Below are 16,323 nucleotides of genomic sequence, written 5' to 3'. Positions count from 1 at the left end.
ATAATACAAAACTATTTGTAACAAAACCAATATTTATTGTTCAGTTCATTTATTACAAAATAAATATTATGAGGTACTTACGTAAAATGTAATAATCACAAATTGATTGATTAAGGTAAACAGTGTGTCAAACTAAACATTCAATTAAATTATGTTATTAATACTAATTATTTTGTACATGTAATCAAATGTATTCAGTTACAAGTGCTTAATATATATTGTTCCGCCAACAATATAAAATCAACACAAATCAGTTTGTATACTTAACTGAACGTAATGTTGTCACTGAGGCAACTAAATTTCACAGCTACCATTTCTATATTTTGGTTCCTACAACGATACTTTTTTTCAGTGATACACATTAAAAATTATAAAGGTACCTACGATCGACAAATAATTCTGATTCTATAATCTATTCCGTGCTATTATACCAGTTGGCAATGACCTATTTAGTTCTTTAAGTACTCGGTGGACATTGGTTGTTTATCATTTCATTAAAATAGGTACATATTATATGTTATATCATAATCCATGAGCTTAAAAAAATAGAAAATTGAATAAAAGATTCGGGAAATAAACCGAATTCCAACAGAAGAGACTGTTCTCATCACTCGTGATTATAATATTCATTTTCATTACTTTGATACATAGATGCGTACAATGTACCATTAACCATTGCAGTATTAGACCATTGAGTATATGAATTAATTAGTATTAGATTTTGAAATTGGTAATTGTTTTTTTTTTGTACCACCATCTTTTAGAACAGTAAAAATGCTTCAATCATCAACTTTGAGGGTGGTTTCAAGTAGAAAATGGAGTCTAGTTGATAATTTGGGAAGTCAAAAGTTGAAAATTCTCAGCATATTCTAATAATAATTCGAAAAACTAACGAAAAACCCGGAAAACCGTAATATTTATTCAACACCCGCTGTTTCCAAAAAATCAAATTCGTTCTTTTGTTGTTATTCAAAAATGGATACCTACCTAAGCTTAGATTTATTTTTAAATATTTAAATTAACAATTTACACCAAATGATATAATTTTCAAAATATCTTGGCTTGTATTAAATTATATCCTTAGAAGACACTTACTGACATTGGAACTTTATTTTACTGTGTAATTATAGAAACTAAGAACTTGCATAATAATTTTTCCGCCGTGCAGAAACTAATATACCTAGGTACCTACGCATTTTTTTTTAGTATGTAGGAACTAACACATCTCATTTTTATAATCGTATAAAAACTATAATATACGCACCTATTTTTTACCGTGTAGGAACTTACATAATATTTACCTACCTTTTTCTATCGTGTAGGAATTAACACATGTATTTTTTTTAGCTGCTATAGGTCTCGTGGAGGAACCGGTGCATTGAGTGCATACTAGTTACCTTCCAAAATATACAAATTGTCTCCCATCCTTATCGTAAATAAAAAGGTTAATATACACTAGTTGCCTCTGATGACCTGGTAGTTCATAATTAAATACGAGTTGCCTCCCAAGAATTTTCCCACTAGTTGCCTCCCGTATAGAATTAAGTGGTGGTTCATAAAGTCCATTACTAACTAATAATAATAATAATAATAATAATTTCAGAAATACTAAATCAAATTAATTATTTTTCATATTATGTTTCATGTTTATACATTATACATTGTTTTATACTAAGTCATTAGGGTTTTGAAAATATGTATATATATTTTAGTTAAATAACATCAGTATTACGTATAATATACTAGATTTACACTAAAAAATATTTGATAATTTTATATGTACCTATCTACAATTAGGAGGCAACTAGTATTAGACCCTTTTCGCTTACAATAAAATTTAGGATTACGTAGGGAGGCAACTCGTATATACATATAGTCGGATGCGATTCGTATAAAAATTATTGACCTTTTTGACTTCGGGAGGCATCTAGTGTACGCCCTGAGGAACTTACATTCACCCACTCGAATACCCGGGTTACAGTGGAATGACTTCTAGGTTTTTACATTTAAATAATGGTTTATATAAAAGTAGGTATCATACATAATAATATATTCATACGCTATAGGTAATAGGCTAAATTGCCTAATAAAAATGTTTTAACGGCGAATGGCGATATAATAACTGTTTTAATAATTCTTAGTATATTACCTAAATCGTGTTTCTCTATGTTTCATAAATTTAGTTTACACAGCACCTAAATTGTACTATATATACCTAGTAGATACTTATTACTTAATAGTAAATATTTATATTATAATTTTTAGGTACCTATACATTATCATAAATATAGGCGATAGGTGTGTCTGCAGGCCGTGCCTATCATGAATATACACGAGCTGCGAAATTTGACGAAACGTGTGTAAATGTAAGAACAACATTGCGGTTTTTTTTAAAATATTAAAATTGTCATTTTCATTTTCATATCTTTTATTAATTATTAATTATTATTTTCTGTGAGTACTCACAATAAGGTAATGATCTTTTTTTTTTTTGACGGTCAAACTATGTACATATTGTAATGATACCGCCTAGCTGGTTTCATAATATTCATATTATATTATAGTACCTAAGCTTGTGCACGACCTACGAAAAGGGTACCTAACGACACGCTTGTCGCCTATGTAGTATTGCGGTTATATACTTACATGTAGTTTTCTGATATAGTCATATATATGTATATATATATAAGTCATACTATATTCTTAAGCTACGCCAGGAGGCCGGGTAGATTAATTATTAATAACCTTCGTCAGCGTTCAGCTTCAGCCATTCCGCTTCCGATACTTGTCGTTTGGAGGTAGTTTCGATTATTTTTCTTCCACGCTCGACGATATCGTTTGTGTGTAGTGCGTAGATAAATATGCGAGAGTCGTACAACCGTGTGATACGGATCGACCGGAGGGGAAAACAGCAGCCGGCCAATCAAAATCGCCCACATTACTTTTGATTACAATATCAACCGGAGGTTGACACAACGCGTATATTATTTGAAAACGAGTCAAAGACTAGTGAAACTGAGACATTTTATGCTTCGCGGAAAGTGATCGTATGTGAAATGTGAAGTTTTTAAAATGGATTTATGTATGATCAAATTTATGTTACTGATTTGTTAGGGAAATAGTAAAGTACCTGTTTGACGATTTTTGATTTCTAGTCACTGGTAAATCTAACTTGTCCGTCTTATTGGTTTTTTGGTTATATACAAATTAAATAAAATGTTTTTAAATTACGTTTTATTCGTCGTTTACAATTTGTTGACGTTTTCCATTTTGGCATTTTGCAAGTAAGTATATTTACCTACATACATGTACATATAATACATAAAATACTTTGTTTAATTAGTATAACGATAACGCAACGATAACGGCATAACGCCTATGATGAGTATTAAGTGATTCTGTGTATATTGTGCATAAATATACCGAAGAATATATAAATAAAGCATTTTTATATAATATTTAGTAGTTTTAAAAACAAATTAAAGGTCTTCCTAAGTAACAAATACCTACAGTACTTGATACTTAACTACATATCTTAGTTATGAATTATGATATCTAATTATGATTAATCTATGAGCACGGATATAATAATATATTGAATAAAATAATACTCATTTATATTCACATATTTCTTGTATGTTTTGAATAAAAAACATTTTAAATATTCTTTTTCTTTTTTTTTTTTATATAACCAATATTGTAATATGATGTGGGAACTTATTGGTGTATTTAAACTTAATCATTTTATTTATTAGTATTTACTATATGTAAAACACATCTTAACTACTAAAATTATAGTCAAAAGTGCTGCTGTACAAAAATTTATCCTGTATAAAATGTATACCTAGTAAAATCTTGTTCATCCTTAATTATGTGTAATATGTATTTATAAGAAATCATTAACAGTTCCACCAATTGTTTTTCCGCAAGATAGAGAACATCTCAAGTCTCAAAACATACCCCAGAAAGCTGCATTGCAGATTAACAATTCCCCATCCTATCATATTTAAAATCGAACAATTGACATTTTTGTTAAGGTTTTGCCTCCCAATATGAAAATTTACTTATCCGTGGTTGCCGTGCCACCCTATTCTGCGGATAATCGATAGTTAACTTTAATATGAAAATACGTATTAATCTTGTTAAATAATAAATACGGAATAATATCAATTACCTAAACGCTTTTTTAAAAAGAAAATATATTTTGTTTCATCCATGTATTCTAGTTAATTTGATCTACAATTGGATATAATATAAAACATAGGCCTACGACTATGCTTAAAATATAACTTAAAGATTATCTAATTATTGTACATTAAAAAAAAATAAGATACTATATACCATACCTTATATAAACCTAAATATCATAAATGATAATATTTTGTATTCTTATTTAAAATTATCAAAAATAATAAAGAAATAACACAAAATTGTATTAAATAAGTTACGTATAAAATAAGGTTTGGATTAGATTTAAAAGATAGAAAAATAATACTTACCATTTTGTTAATGTATTTCATTTAATTTCTAATAAACTGGTACAAACTTAATTTTTCTTTTTCTTCATATAAACGCATGTGCATTGCTTTAATCTTTCTTTTTTTGATATTTTATGTTAAATTATCATTTAAGATTTTATCAAAATAATTTTATAAGTTTTCATGGTACAAAACATTAAGAGTTTTCAAAGAAAATAAGTTTAAAATAATACATTAGAAAGTATTTATGGTACCCACATATATCATTATCATACCAAGAACTCCAGTGGATAATGAAAAATGATTTTTAACAATCTTTATTGAACAAAAATATTTTGAGTCCTTAGCAGAACTGTCTATGTTTTTTCTAAAGAATTGAAAATATTTGTAAGCTTTACGCAAAAATCAATTGGTAGAAACAATAAAAATAATAAAAACTTTTATTTGTTATATTTTACAATTAATAAAATGCCTTTTTTATATTTCAAGTGTTTTTTTGATTAGTAAGATACATTCCTTCAAAACCTTAACCCTGTTTATAAATATTTTTCCTAATTTCTTTAATAATAGATAATGTAATAGATTTTCTTACTTTTATTATAACTTTTTTTAGAGTAATAAGTAACATAATAAGATAATCAATCACCACTATGTAATTTACATTTTAAACTAAACTTAGCTACAATAAAAATAAGATAGAACAAGATCATCATTTCCTAACAAATTAAATTGATGCATCCTTTACATATGTAAACAAGCTTTATTTAAAAATGGATAATAATTTAACATTTGATTCCAACAAAATAAAACAACAAATAATTCACAACAGTATTAATAAATTTATTTAAACTTTTAAGTATTGTTTATAAAACTAGTAAAATGTCCGATAATAAAAATTTATTTTTAACCTTAATTAGTATTTTAGATTCTGAGCGAAGCGATGAATGTATTTTCATTTAAAAATTTAAAAATAAATGTGATCCTTAATCACAAATTAAACCAAGTCAATTTAAAGATATTGCTATATGTTTTAAAAAAAAAGTTTATTAGAATATGTATATGTAGATATTCATTAAACCATAATCTATTATGATTACAGTTCAAATGACTACTATGATATATTGAATGTACCACGCTCAGCCAAGCAGAATCATATAAAATCAGCATTTAGAAAAATGGCTAAACAGCTTCATCCAGATAAAAATCAAGATGATCCAGAAGCCACAGAAAAATTTTCAAAGTTACGAAATGCATATGAAGTATTATCTGATGAAAGAATGCGTAAAGACTACGATAGGTGTGGTGAACAGTGCGTTAAAAAGGACAGCATGGCTGCGGGACATGATCCATTCGCCAGTTTCTTTGGAGACTTTGGTTTTCATTTTGATGAATCGCCTGGACAAAAAGAAATTCCAAAGGGTGGAACTATAGTTCTTGACTTACATGTTTCCTTAGAAGAATTATACAATGGTAACTTTGTGCAGGTATAAATTTATAATTATTATCTTAATTTAAAAAATATAATTTTTGTTCATATATTAAAAATATTTTTGGATTGTCTAGGTAACAAGAAACAAACCGGTTATAAAACCAGCTCATGGTACAAGACAATGTAATTGTCGCCAAGAGATGATCACCAAACAATTGGGCCCTGGTCGTTTTCAAATGATGCAACAAAATGTTTGTGATGAATGTCCCAATGTAAAGTAAGTTTTATTTTTTTTTTAGTAACAATTTAAAAAACTACTATAAGTTTCCAAAACTTGACTTTTATATTATAATAACCTAAAAGTGATTTATTGACAATTTAAAAAATACTATAATTAAACATAATATATTTTAAATAAAATTAATTAAGGACATTTACTTGATATATTTTTTAGAATGGTTACTGAAGAAAGCATGTTAGAAATAGAAATAGAACCGGGTATGAAAGATAGCCAAGAAACTAAGTTTACTGCAGAAGGAGAGCCACATATTGATGGAGAACCTGGTGATCTTGTTTTTAAAATAAAAACATTACCTCATTCAGTTTTTGAAAGGCGAGGCGATGATTTATACACTAACCTAACTATTACATTACAGGTAATTAATTCATTTTTATGAAATTATTTGAAAATTCTTCAAGAAAATATATTTCCTGATTTATTAATTATTTTTTTCTGTGTTATATCTAATTTTTTAAGTTAATGTGTAATAAAAATAATCATAAAATTCAAAAAAATTTAATAAAATAAAATTTGACCGACTAATCTAACTGTATAAACATTTTTTATTAAATATTAAATTTAGTTAAAATAAATATAATGAACATTTTAGTCATATTTCTACTAACGTAAATACTAAATGCATTGATTTGGCTCATAGTAAACATGCCATTTGTTTACTGTACAATATATTTGGTAGGAGTTAGGTTTTGAGTAATTTTTAATTGTACCTATATTAAAACAATTTATTTTTAGGACGCATTAGTTGGCTTCCAAACAGAGTTAACCCAATTAGATGGTCGAAAAATTCTTATAGAACGAAATACTGTAACCTGGCCTGGAGCAAAAATTCGTAAAAAAGGTGAAGGTATGCCCAACTATGAAAACAATAACCTACATGGTTATCTCATCATCACTATTGACGTCCAGTTTCCTAAAGATGACTTCACAGAACAAGACAAAGAAGGTAACTTATATTTTAATAATTTAAATTACATCATTAACTTTTTAATACTATTTAACTATTTAACATCAGATTCTAAATGTAGTTAGATGTAGTCCAGAAACTGGGCTATCCAGGCTCTTAATTAGACTGCAGTAATCTATATTAGAGTTCTGCCACTTTATTTTCCATTCATTCGTGCTGTCACACTGGTTTCCAATAAGTTTGATTGTTGTTGGAAACTCAAGTTTTTTAAATTTTTAGTCTAAGATTCAGGTTTGTCATTTTTCCATGGGACTATCTATGGGAGGGAGGTATTAAATATTTTGACCACTCTCTGCGACCAGCTTAAATTAATACATAATAGTGATCAATGTTTTAAATACTATTTTAATAAATTTCAAACAAGATAATACAATATAATTTATTACAGTTAATATTTAAAATGTTTATTTAATAGATCTCAAAAGAATATTGGGAGAAAACTCGATCAATAAATTATACAACGGTCTGGATGGATACTGAGGAGAAGAATATCTTTCAAGTCATGAGTGCCACAAAAGATATTTTTCTTTTTATAATTCTGTGATGTAAATGATGTAGATTTATATTTAAATTATTTACTAAAATAAATGTGTGCTTATGAAATTATTTATAAAGTTAATTGTGCAATGTGCATACTTAAACGGCCCATGGTTTGTACCAAATAACTGAATAATTAATAAGGGTCATGTATTTATTTTTATTCACAATAAGCATTCTATAATTACTGCCCTTGAAATGTATATACATGTAAGCTATTTTATGTAGTATTAATATTTACAAAATACAGTTATTACCTATTATCTGTGTGTATTACCAGGTCCAAATATGTTTAAAATATTCTATTAATTGGTAAAGTCGATAATTTTTTTTTTTAAATCTGATAATTAAGAAAAAGCATAAAATATTAATTGTCAAATGCTCCTATAATTATATATTTTTGAGATGCTTAGGCACTTCCATTGTTCCACTCACAATGTTTCTTATATATGTGGATTCCTATCCAATTATAAACATATTATTATAATTTCTTATGATGTCATAATGTATCCTGATTGTTGGGTGATAAATATAAAATTTTAGAAGAAAATAAAGAAATTGAATACAATTTAAAATTGCAAGATTAAAAAATGTAATGACGTGTTTTCAATTTATTAATAAAAACTAAAAATGTCTTTAATGATTTGTCACATTTTATATTTGTGTAGTTAGGTTAGCTTGTTTGTATGTATATGATTCAATTCAGAAATAATTAACACTTTTCTCTTTAAATGTTTTATTTTTTTATATAGGTATATTTTTAATTATTACAAACTATTTATAATTAATAATTGTTATATTTTGTTTCATGAATTATCAAATTATTAATTATTTATAAAAAGAATTGATATTTAACACGATAATATCGTAACTTTAACATTAAACTTGGGGAAATAATAAAATAACGATATTGTTGTTGATAAACTTATTTCATTGATTTATAGTGGTCTATGAACTCTGGATACCAATGTAGTTGCCGGAGCAGCTCCAAAGGACATTGTTGGGGGGGGGGGGGGGGAGAGACAAGTTCAAAAGCAATCTTGGACAAAATATCCAAATTTATCCGTTTTTACATAAATTAGTAGATTATACTTTACTTTGAAATAAAATTAGCTAAAATATCAAATTATTTAATTATAAAAATATACTAATATATGATAATAATATAAATATAAATATATGATATAATATAGGTATTCCATACAATATTACACTATTTTCCAAAAATGTAGGTACAATTAGTAATTACTAATTACTAATAGTAATAATATCACAAATTATACTGCACTCACATTAGTCAAACCCTTGCATTGAGTTTTTAATTGTTGTTGATATATTTGTATATATATATTAATTACAATATATATAATATTAACAAGGCTCGCCAAGCTCAGCTCAAAGATACATACACGCACCTACGTACTACGATAAAGGTAAAATGTAATAATATTATAGTGTTTCAACCTGGAAATTTCACGAGACGCCATGGTATAATATTATGTAGGTATCTTATCGTTTAAATTATCGACAAGACGTGTTTTAAAATTATTTTACATTTTATTTTATATTAATGTGCGTGCAAAATTTGTTTTACTATTAGTAATGCAGTGTATATAGGTTTAACTAATTTTAAAATTTAATATTCAGAAAATTTTAGATTCTGAGCGGAGCGATGAATGTATTGATTTTACAATGATGTGTGTATTTTTATTTTTATAAAACGTTTTTCCAATTTTTTAGAAAATAGTGCAGGTAGTCATGTTTTTAGCAAATTATTTAATATTTTATTTTATTTCATTGTGTGTATACTGTATTCATAAAAACAACTTGTTTTACATTTTATTTTATATTATTTGACTATTTGACTAATATGTGTGCAGTATATTTTGCAGTATATTACAAAGTAAAGTGTAATCTACTAATTTACGTAAAAACGGATAAATTTGGATATTTTGACCGATTACCATTCAAAAGGTTCCAGTTCCTGGTTAGCACAAGATTAACCATGATACCGTATTATTACATACGGACATAGCTGTACATTTTTTGTGTATAGTGGAAACCCGCCTCTAAGTGTTTTGGCTGATTCTAATTGGTCCAAAATATTAAAATATCTGACTCAATCTCAAAATCTAATAAGATACTTAATCAAACCTCTATAATTTAATACTTATTATTCAGTGCACCCCTTGAGATCTGTTTTCCTCGACACAGTGTTTACTTGGGTATAGGGTTAAGAGTGAAATATTGCACATAAAATTTTCACTTTGAAATATTTCCACCTTGAAACTTTTACCCTTCTTGAAATATTGAAAATAATTTTAACTGTTTTTAAGTATGTTTCATAAAATCATCACTAGATGGTCATACTGATGAGTGATAAGCTCTTTTCCAACTCCATAATGATATCCACTGCCTAGAAGATAAGGTCGGGACACTTCCCTATTTATTTTAACAACGTTAATCAATTCGGTCGCTTAGAGAGGACCTTTTAGTTGAGTTTTTCGCCGCTAATTTATTAGGCACCTCGGTCTGAACTTTATTGAGGTTATGAATAAAATTAAAAATATTTTAGCGGCAAACGAAAATTAAACATCACAATAAATTATTATTATCGTAATTGAAATGAGAAAACAGTAATATTGTATTATACAGAGTGATTCACCAAGCATGCTCACCCCTATTTTTTCCTTTAATTATTAACTCAAAAACTACAAGTTCGAATTTTGATTTTGATACGTCAAAAATTTCAGAAAAATTATCCACTGTATAATTTACAGTTGAAAAGGGGTTGTTCTCATTTGAAAAGCAGAAGTTTGTATCTCCACTAAACATGCTTGGTGAATCATCCTGTATATTTAATAATATAGAGCCATAAATAGATATTAATTTGTAATTTGTATACGGACATGGAATTATAAAAATAACCCACGGACGATTAATACATCTAAATATAACTTTCTTCTATTTTAGAAGAAATATTGAGTGAACACAAATTAAGTTTCCCATGTTCTACACATGCCACTGATATAATTTCTTTGGTAGTTATATATTACATACGTATGAGAATGAGGCAGTTTTCCCATCAAGTAAATCATAAAAATAAAAAATTGAATCGTAATAAAAAAAAAATTGCTAAGTTATATTCGACATAATACATGAAAGTACCTACTGCCCCAAACGTTGAAATTGTACTGTAAATATTTGTAAATATTAAAACAATAAAATATAATATGGTTAATTATTAAAGTAAATCATTATTCATTATCATCAATTTATTTATTTATTTTATTTAGTTAATACTTAATTATTAATTGGTGACCGGTTTTAGATTCTGAGATCTGAGCGTCGAGCGGAGCGATGTTTTTTTTAAATTTGTAACAATGTTGCCACTTTGCAGCCGATGACCGATGGTAAGTTGGTAAATAGGAAAATGCAGAAATAAGTACTAAAATGTCCTCTGTAAGCGGGCACAATAATAAGCAGAGTCCCGACCTTATCTTCTAAGGCCGTGATGATATCATACCTGATAAGTGATTATCAATATTTAATTCCGGATCATTATATAATATATATAAGAAGATAGATAAATATTATATATAAAAAAAAATGATCATAAAAAGGAAAAAATATAATTATAATTTAGTATAAAATGTTTATGTAATAGTAATACGCAAAATACACTAACGTAACAGTTAACAATAAATAATTAATAAGGATATAACATATAAGTATACCCACAAAATTAATAATCACATTTAAAACAATAATAATTGTACATCATAATTTATTTATCAATAATGGTTTTCTAAATTTTATACGATACACAAAATTCAACTATGCAAGGATCACAATATTATTTCGTTTTTATAACTTCTGGTTAACGTCTTGTAAGGTAACACAATGCTGTTCAATAATACCACCTCAGATTCGACATTGACTCCACAACCTATATTATGACAGTAAGTTTTTAGTAATGCAATCATTGTTATACAAATAAAAAATATGTTAAGAAATAAAACCAACCAAGTATAGTTATGGATGGATTGAGGCGACCATCTAAAGCATTAAATAATGGCAGCTGAGGTGTCATTTTGGCATATGCCACATTAGGATTAGGGTCTGAGCACGCTGCACTACCTTCTACACGGCACCAAGCACCAACTTTAGCACGTCTACCTATAATACTGTGCATCACCTAAGTACATTAATTCGTAAAATATTATAAGAATGATATCCTACTAGGGCATTTCTAACTAAAATACATTTTTATAATTATATACAAATCAATTGAACAATAAATTAATACTAAACGTTTTGATAGTGTTAAAACGGTTTTATATCCATGGATGCTTGTATTTTTACTGGTAAATAAAATAACTTAAACTATGTGTAGGAATATGAAGAGAGTATTCATGGATTTTAAAACGTTTTAACGCCATCATATAAATTTTTTCTAAATATTGATAATTAACACAATCACCAATTTAAACTGAAGGATATTTTATTTACCTTTAGTATATTGTTTCTATTTTAGTTAACATGTAAACTGATTTAATGTAAATTCTTACAAAAGAAATATTACATTTTATACAAAATTATAGCTGATTACATAAGGAAAAAAAAATATGAAATTTTATACACTCAATATTATTAAGTGCAATACAGTCGTCACTCGATAATTCGAAATTCAGGGGACTGAACTAAAAATTAGATTTATAGAGGTTTTCAATTTAATGAGTAATGAAAATGTTATTGCATACATACATAGTATTTATTATTTAATTTATCATACATTTATTTTGACATTTAATAATATGTTATTAAAGTAAATAAGTCAATGTAGTAAGATTTTTTCACCAGCTTCAGATGCCGCAATCACTTTCTTTTTATCGCTGAGTGACTTTACAGAACCCATAATCAGACTGACTATGTTATATTCAATTTCAACAACTGTTTACCAATTGCAGAGGTATATTTTGGTAAAATTATACAATTAAAGTCGATAAACCACCGACAGACATTTCAAATTGTCGAGGGGATCGAAATACATGTATTTTTTTCTAATTATACAGGTTTTCTTAGAGGACCAAGCGTTTAGTTTGATTAATGGAGTTTTTTGAATTATAGAGGTTTGAATTATTGGGTGACAACTGTATATGAAAAAAATAAATATATATGTACAAAAAAAATATTCATTCTGTACTCTGTCTCAAAAGAGAATAATCAGTCAGCTGACAGACTTTTGTCAGTGCTGCATATCTCCCATTAACAACCCAGTGTAAGCGTGATCACGTGATTCTAGATGCACCAATCACATCAATCACAATGCGCAAAAAGTGATTGTTCTTTTTTGAGACAGAGTATAAACTAATTAACTACCTATAGTAAGTAGGTCCTATATACAATATACTGTACAATTAATGGCAACATTTTGGTTTAAATCAAATTTTCATATCCTATTAAATTATTATTTTTTAATTTAAAATAGTAGTAATTTCATAGTGTTCATTACCAGACTATGTTGACCAATGACAGCATCTTGTAGCACAATAGACTCCTTAATGCGTACACCTTGGTCAATACATGCTCCTTCCCCTACACTTACATTTGGACCTAGCTATTAATAACAAAAACAATTTAATCATAATATAGGTACTAAAATTTAAAAACTATTAACAAATACTACAAATACAAATATTTTGTAAGTTATTGTAAAAAATATTAAACATTTTAATTTTTAATATTTGAATTAAAAATTAATATGAAATATGAAATAAAAGGTAACTAACTAATGCAGTTGGGTGCACTTGAGCTGACGGATGCACATACACATTTCCAATAGTTGAATATCCACCTTTAGGATCTGCAGTTGCCAATCGACATTTTACTGGTGAAGGCAATGGTAAATCAATTGATTCTCGTTGTAGTAACCGTTGCCGTTGTTGACGCAATGCTAAGTAGTGACGATTTGCATAGATTGCTGCACCAGCAGTCTTCAATTGGGACCACCAGTTACGTGTGGTTGCTGCCAATGCCACTCCACTACATACAGCATCCTTCTTTATTCTGCTACCACCATCACCACCACTACTGCAACCACTTCCAGATTCTCCTGCTAGTCTACGTAGTACATCTTGCTCCATCCACATGACCATGGCAGCAGCAACTCGTTCTTCAGACGGCTTCTGTTGCTGCTGTAGGTTATTATTATTTTTATTACTGCTATAAACAGAGTAAAATTTATTTGTAAATTAAGGAACTTCTATTTTAAATTCTTACTGTGTTCACCTATTACCTAGTATACCTTGTGGTATGTTGTTGAGTACCATTTCCATTACTGTTGGACATTTCTAAATGAATTTCTGCTATAGTATCAAATAACCGTGGGGAACACAAATAAACACCACAGTTCACTGTATTTGAAACAAATGTAGATGGCTTCTCAACATAATGTTGTATGATATTTGTTTCTTTGTCTACAACCATGCATCCTACATAATAAATGAATATATTATTAAAAATAAAAGATTTTAGTCATTGAGCTAACTTATCACATATTAATAATATATTATATAGCATACCATAGTGAACAGATTGTTGACGAGTGGTTTCAGTAGCCATAACAGTAATTAGCACTGGTTGTTTTTGTTGATGCTGTGACTGAAGACTATTATTACTGAAGTGCATATCAAGCATCTCATCTAATGGAAAATCAGCACAAACATCACCATTCATTACAAAAAATGCCTGCACTTGTTCACCTTCACTGCCATCACTATTGCCTAACGGAGCAAGAATCGTATCACGAAAATGATATAGGCCACCAGCTGTACCTAAAGCATCAGGTTCGCGTAGGTACCTATACATATCACAGTTGTTTGAGGATTAATACAAAATGAGAAAAATATAGGAAATAAGATAATATGCTTCTTATATAAGTAGGTATTAGTTAGCAAAACCATACTTAATTCGCAGTGATGGATAACTCTGAGTGGCAGTAAGTAAAAAGTCTGCCAGTTCATCATCTCCGTAATATCCCAATAAAAGCACCTCGGCTACACAATAGTTGCTGACATTGCTCTTACTATCATCTTCAGGAATTGAATTACGTTGTTGACCCAGACGGTAACACGCATCTATGTGGTGCTGAACAACAGGTAGGCCAGCCACGGGAAAAAGCGGTTTAGGTACATCCAACGAAAGGGGACGGAATCGAGTGCCTGTAAAAATTCAAAAGATCTAATAACAAGAACGGAACACGATAAAAATGTTATAACTTACCTTTAGACGGACCGCCGATCAATATTACGGCTTTAAGCATGATCGTTCGTACCTACTATGTTCGGTAATAAAAATACGACGACAACAAACAGCGCAAAACCGAGTTGATGATGACTGTTATTTATTGCAGAGTACAGTTGGTTTTACGCACACGGGACGAGGTGCCATGCCACGAACACAATTCTGAAGTACCACGACTGTCGAAACTATTGTTGTTACTGTTATATTGATTATGATCAAAGATACCACATACACGGAAACAGCTAGAAAATAAAAGCGATTGTATATTATTACATGATACGATAAATAATGTTACAACTTACGGTGCGTTATCGAAAGTGGCGCATGGCAATTGACAATTAGCACTTGGGACTTTGGGAGTTCAATAGTTCAATAGGAATTACAGCACTCAGCAGTCAGCAACGAGAAATAATAATAATAATATTGAACTTACTCACGTCAGTCGTGGCCAACGGTTGACTTGATCAGCTATCACGAGAATGGATTATTATCAACAAATATTGTAAGCAACGACAACCGTCACAAATGTTATCACGTGCGGGAGGCCGCGAACCCGCGATAACTGATAAGTATGATGAACAAAATGCCGCGGGTTAAGTTAGAACACAACATCAAGCTGAATTCCGAGCGGCGAGCATTACCACGTTTAGGGTAAGTCAGAAGCCTGGGTGGTAGGTAACTATTACCTACTTCATTCGTAAACATTTCTCTGTAGACAGATCACGACTACCGTCGACCAATTTTGAAATATTAAACTACGTAATAATAACTATATATATATAAATATAATTATACCTACCTACAGTCATAGGCGCAATTTGGGGGGGGGGGGCCCAATTTTGAAATTAGCACCCCCAAATGTTTTCATATTAATTTACATTTTAATAGTCATTATGTATAAAAAAAACGGTTTTCATTATGTTATATTTTATTTATATTTATAAATAATATTATTATTTAAAAAACTAATCAAGTGATATTCTGATGAAACGTTTGTGTATGTAGAGTGTAGATGGGTAATACGTAAGACGTGTAATAAAATTATAAAAACATAAAATCATAGTAAACATTTTAAATTTCGATTATTTGTAAATACCGTAGCGGTGTCGATCAGTGGCGCCAAAGTATATATTTATCTATGACAATTGTCATAGGTGATTTTAGTAGGTAGGGGGTCACCTTCTATAGTTATTCTATGAAAATTTACTTAATAGACAACATAAAAACTATACTTGGTGTATGGTAAGGTAATTATAAGAAATAGGTTGATGTCAACATTTTATGTGGAGGTGTCTAATGTCATATGTAA

General features: G+C 28.7%; 2 protein-coding genes across 5 annotated transcripts; one reads left to right on the top strand and one right to left on the bottom strand.

Moving 5' to 3' along the window:
- The first annotated feature begins 2,973 nt into the window (after positions 1-2,973).
- Positions 2,974-7,972, top strand: LOC132936524 (dnaJ homolog shv). Its single transcript, XM_061003263.1, has 6 exons — positions 2,974-3,284; positions 5,578-5,962; positions 6,042-6,184; positions 6,362-6,563; positions 6,941-7,151; positions 7,588-7,972. Exons 1-6 carry the CDS (start codon positions 3,217-3,219, stop codon positions 7,650-7,652), a joined length of 1,074 nt encoding a protein of 357 aa, XP_060859246.1. The 5' UTR covers positions 2,974-3,216; the 3' UTR covers positions 7,653-7,972.
- Positions 7,973-11,325: 3,353 nt separating this feature from the next.
- Positions 11,326-15,509, bottom strand: LOC132936279 (mannose-1-phosphate guanyltransferase alpha-A). Of its 4 annotated transcripts, none has more exons than XM_061002973.1 (9): positions 15,317-15,509; positions 14,994-15,256; positions 14,677-14,932; positions 14,294-14,571; positions 14,008-14,203; positions 13,502-13,934; positions 13,225-13,329; positions 11,736-11,907; positions 11,326-11,658 (listed from the first exon to the last, which is right to left on the bottom strand). In XM_061002973.1, the coding sequence occupies exons 2-9, from the start codon at positions 15,031-15,033 to the stop codon at positions 11,558-11,560; spliced, it is 1,581 nt and encodes a 526-aa protein (XP_060858956.1). In that variant the 5' UTR covers positions 15,034-15,256; positions 15,317-15,509; the 3' UTR covers positions 11,326-11,557. The 4 variants fall into 4 exon arrangements, with proteins under 4 accessions (XP_060858956.1, XP_060858957.1, XP_060858958.1 ...); XM_061002974.1 differs by having other exon boundaries at positions 13,502-13,931; XM_061002975.1 differs by having other exon boundaries at positions 14,017-14,203.
- Positions 15,510-16,323: the final 814 nt, after the last annotated feature.

The sequence above is a fragment of the Metopolophium dirhodum genome, chromosome 1 (assembly GCF_019925205.1).
Source record: "Metopolophium dirhodum isolate CAU chromosome 1, ASM1992520v1, whole genome shotgun sequence".
NCBI lineage: Eukaryota > Metazoa > Arthropoda > Insecta > Hemiptera > Aphididae > Metopolophium > Metopolophium dirhodum.
This window is presented reverse-complemented; position numbering and strand designations above follow the sequence as displayed.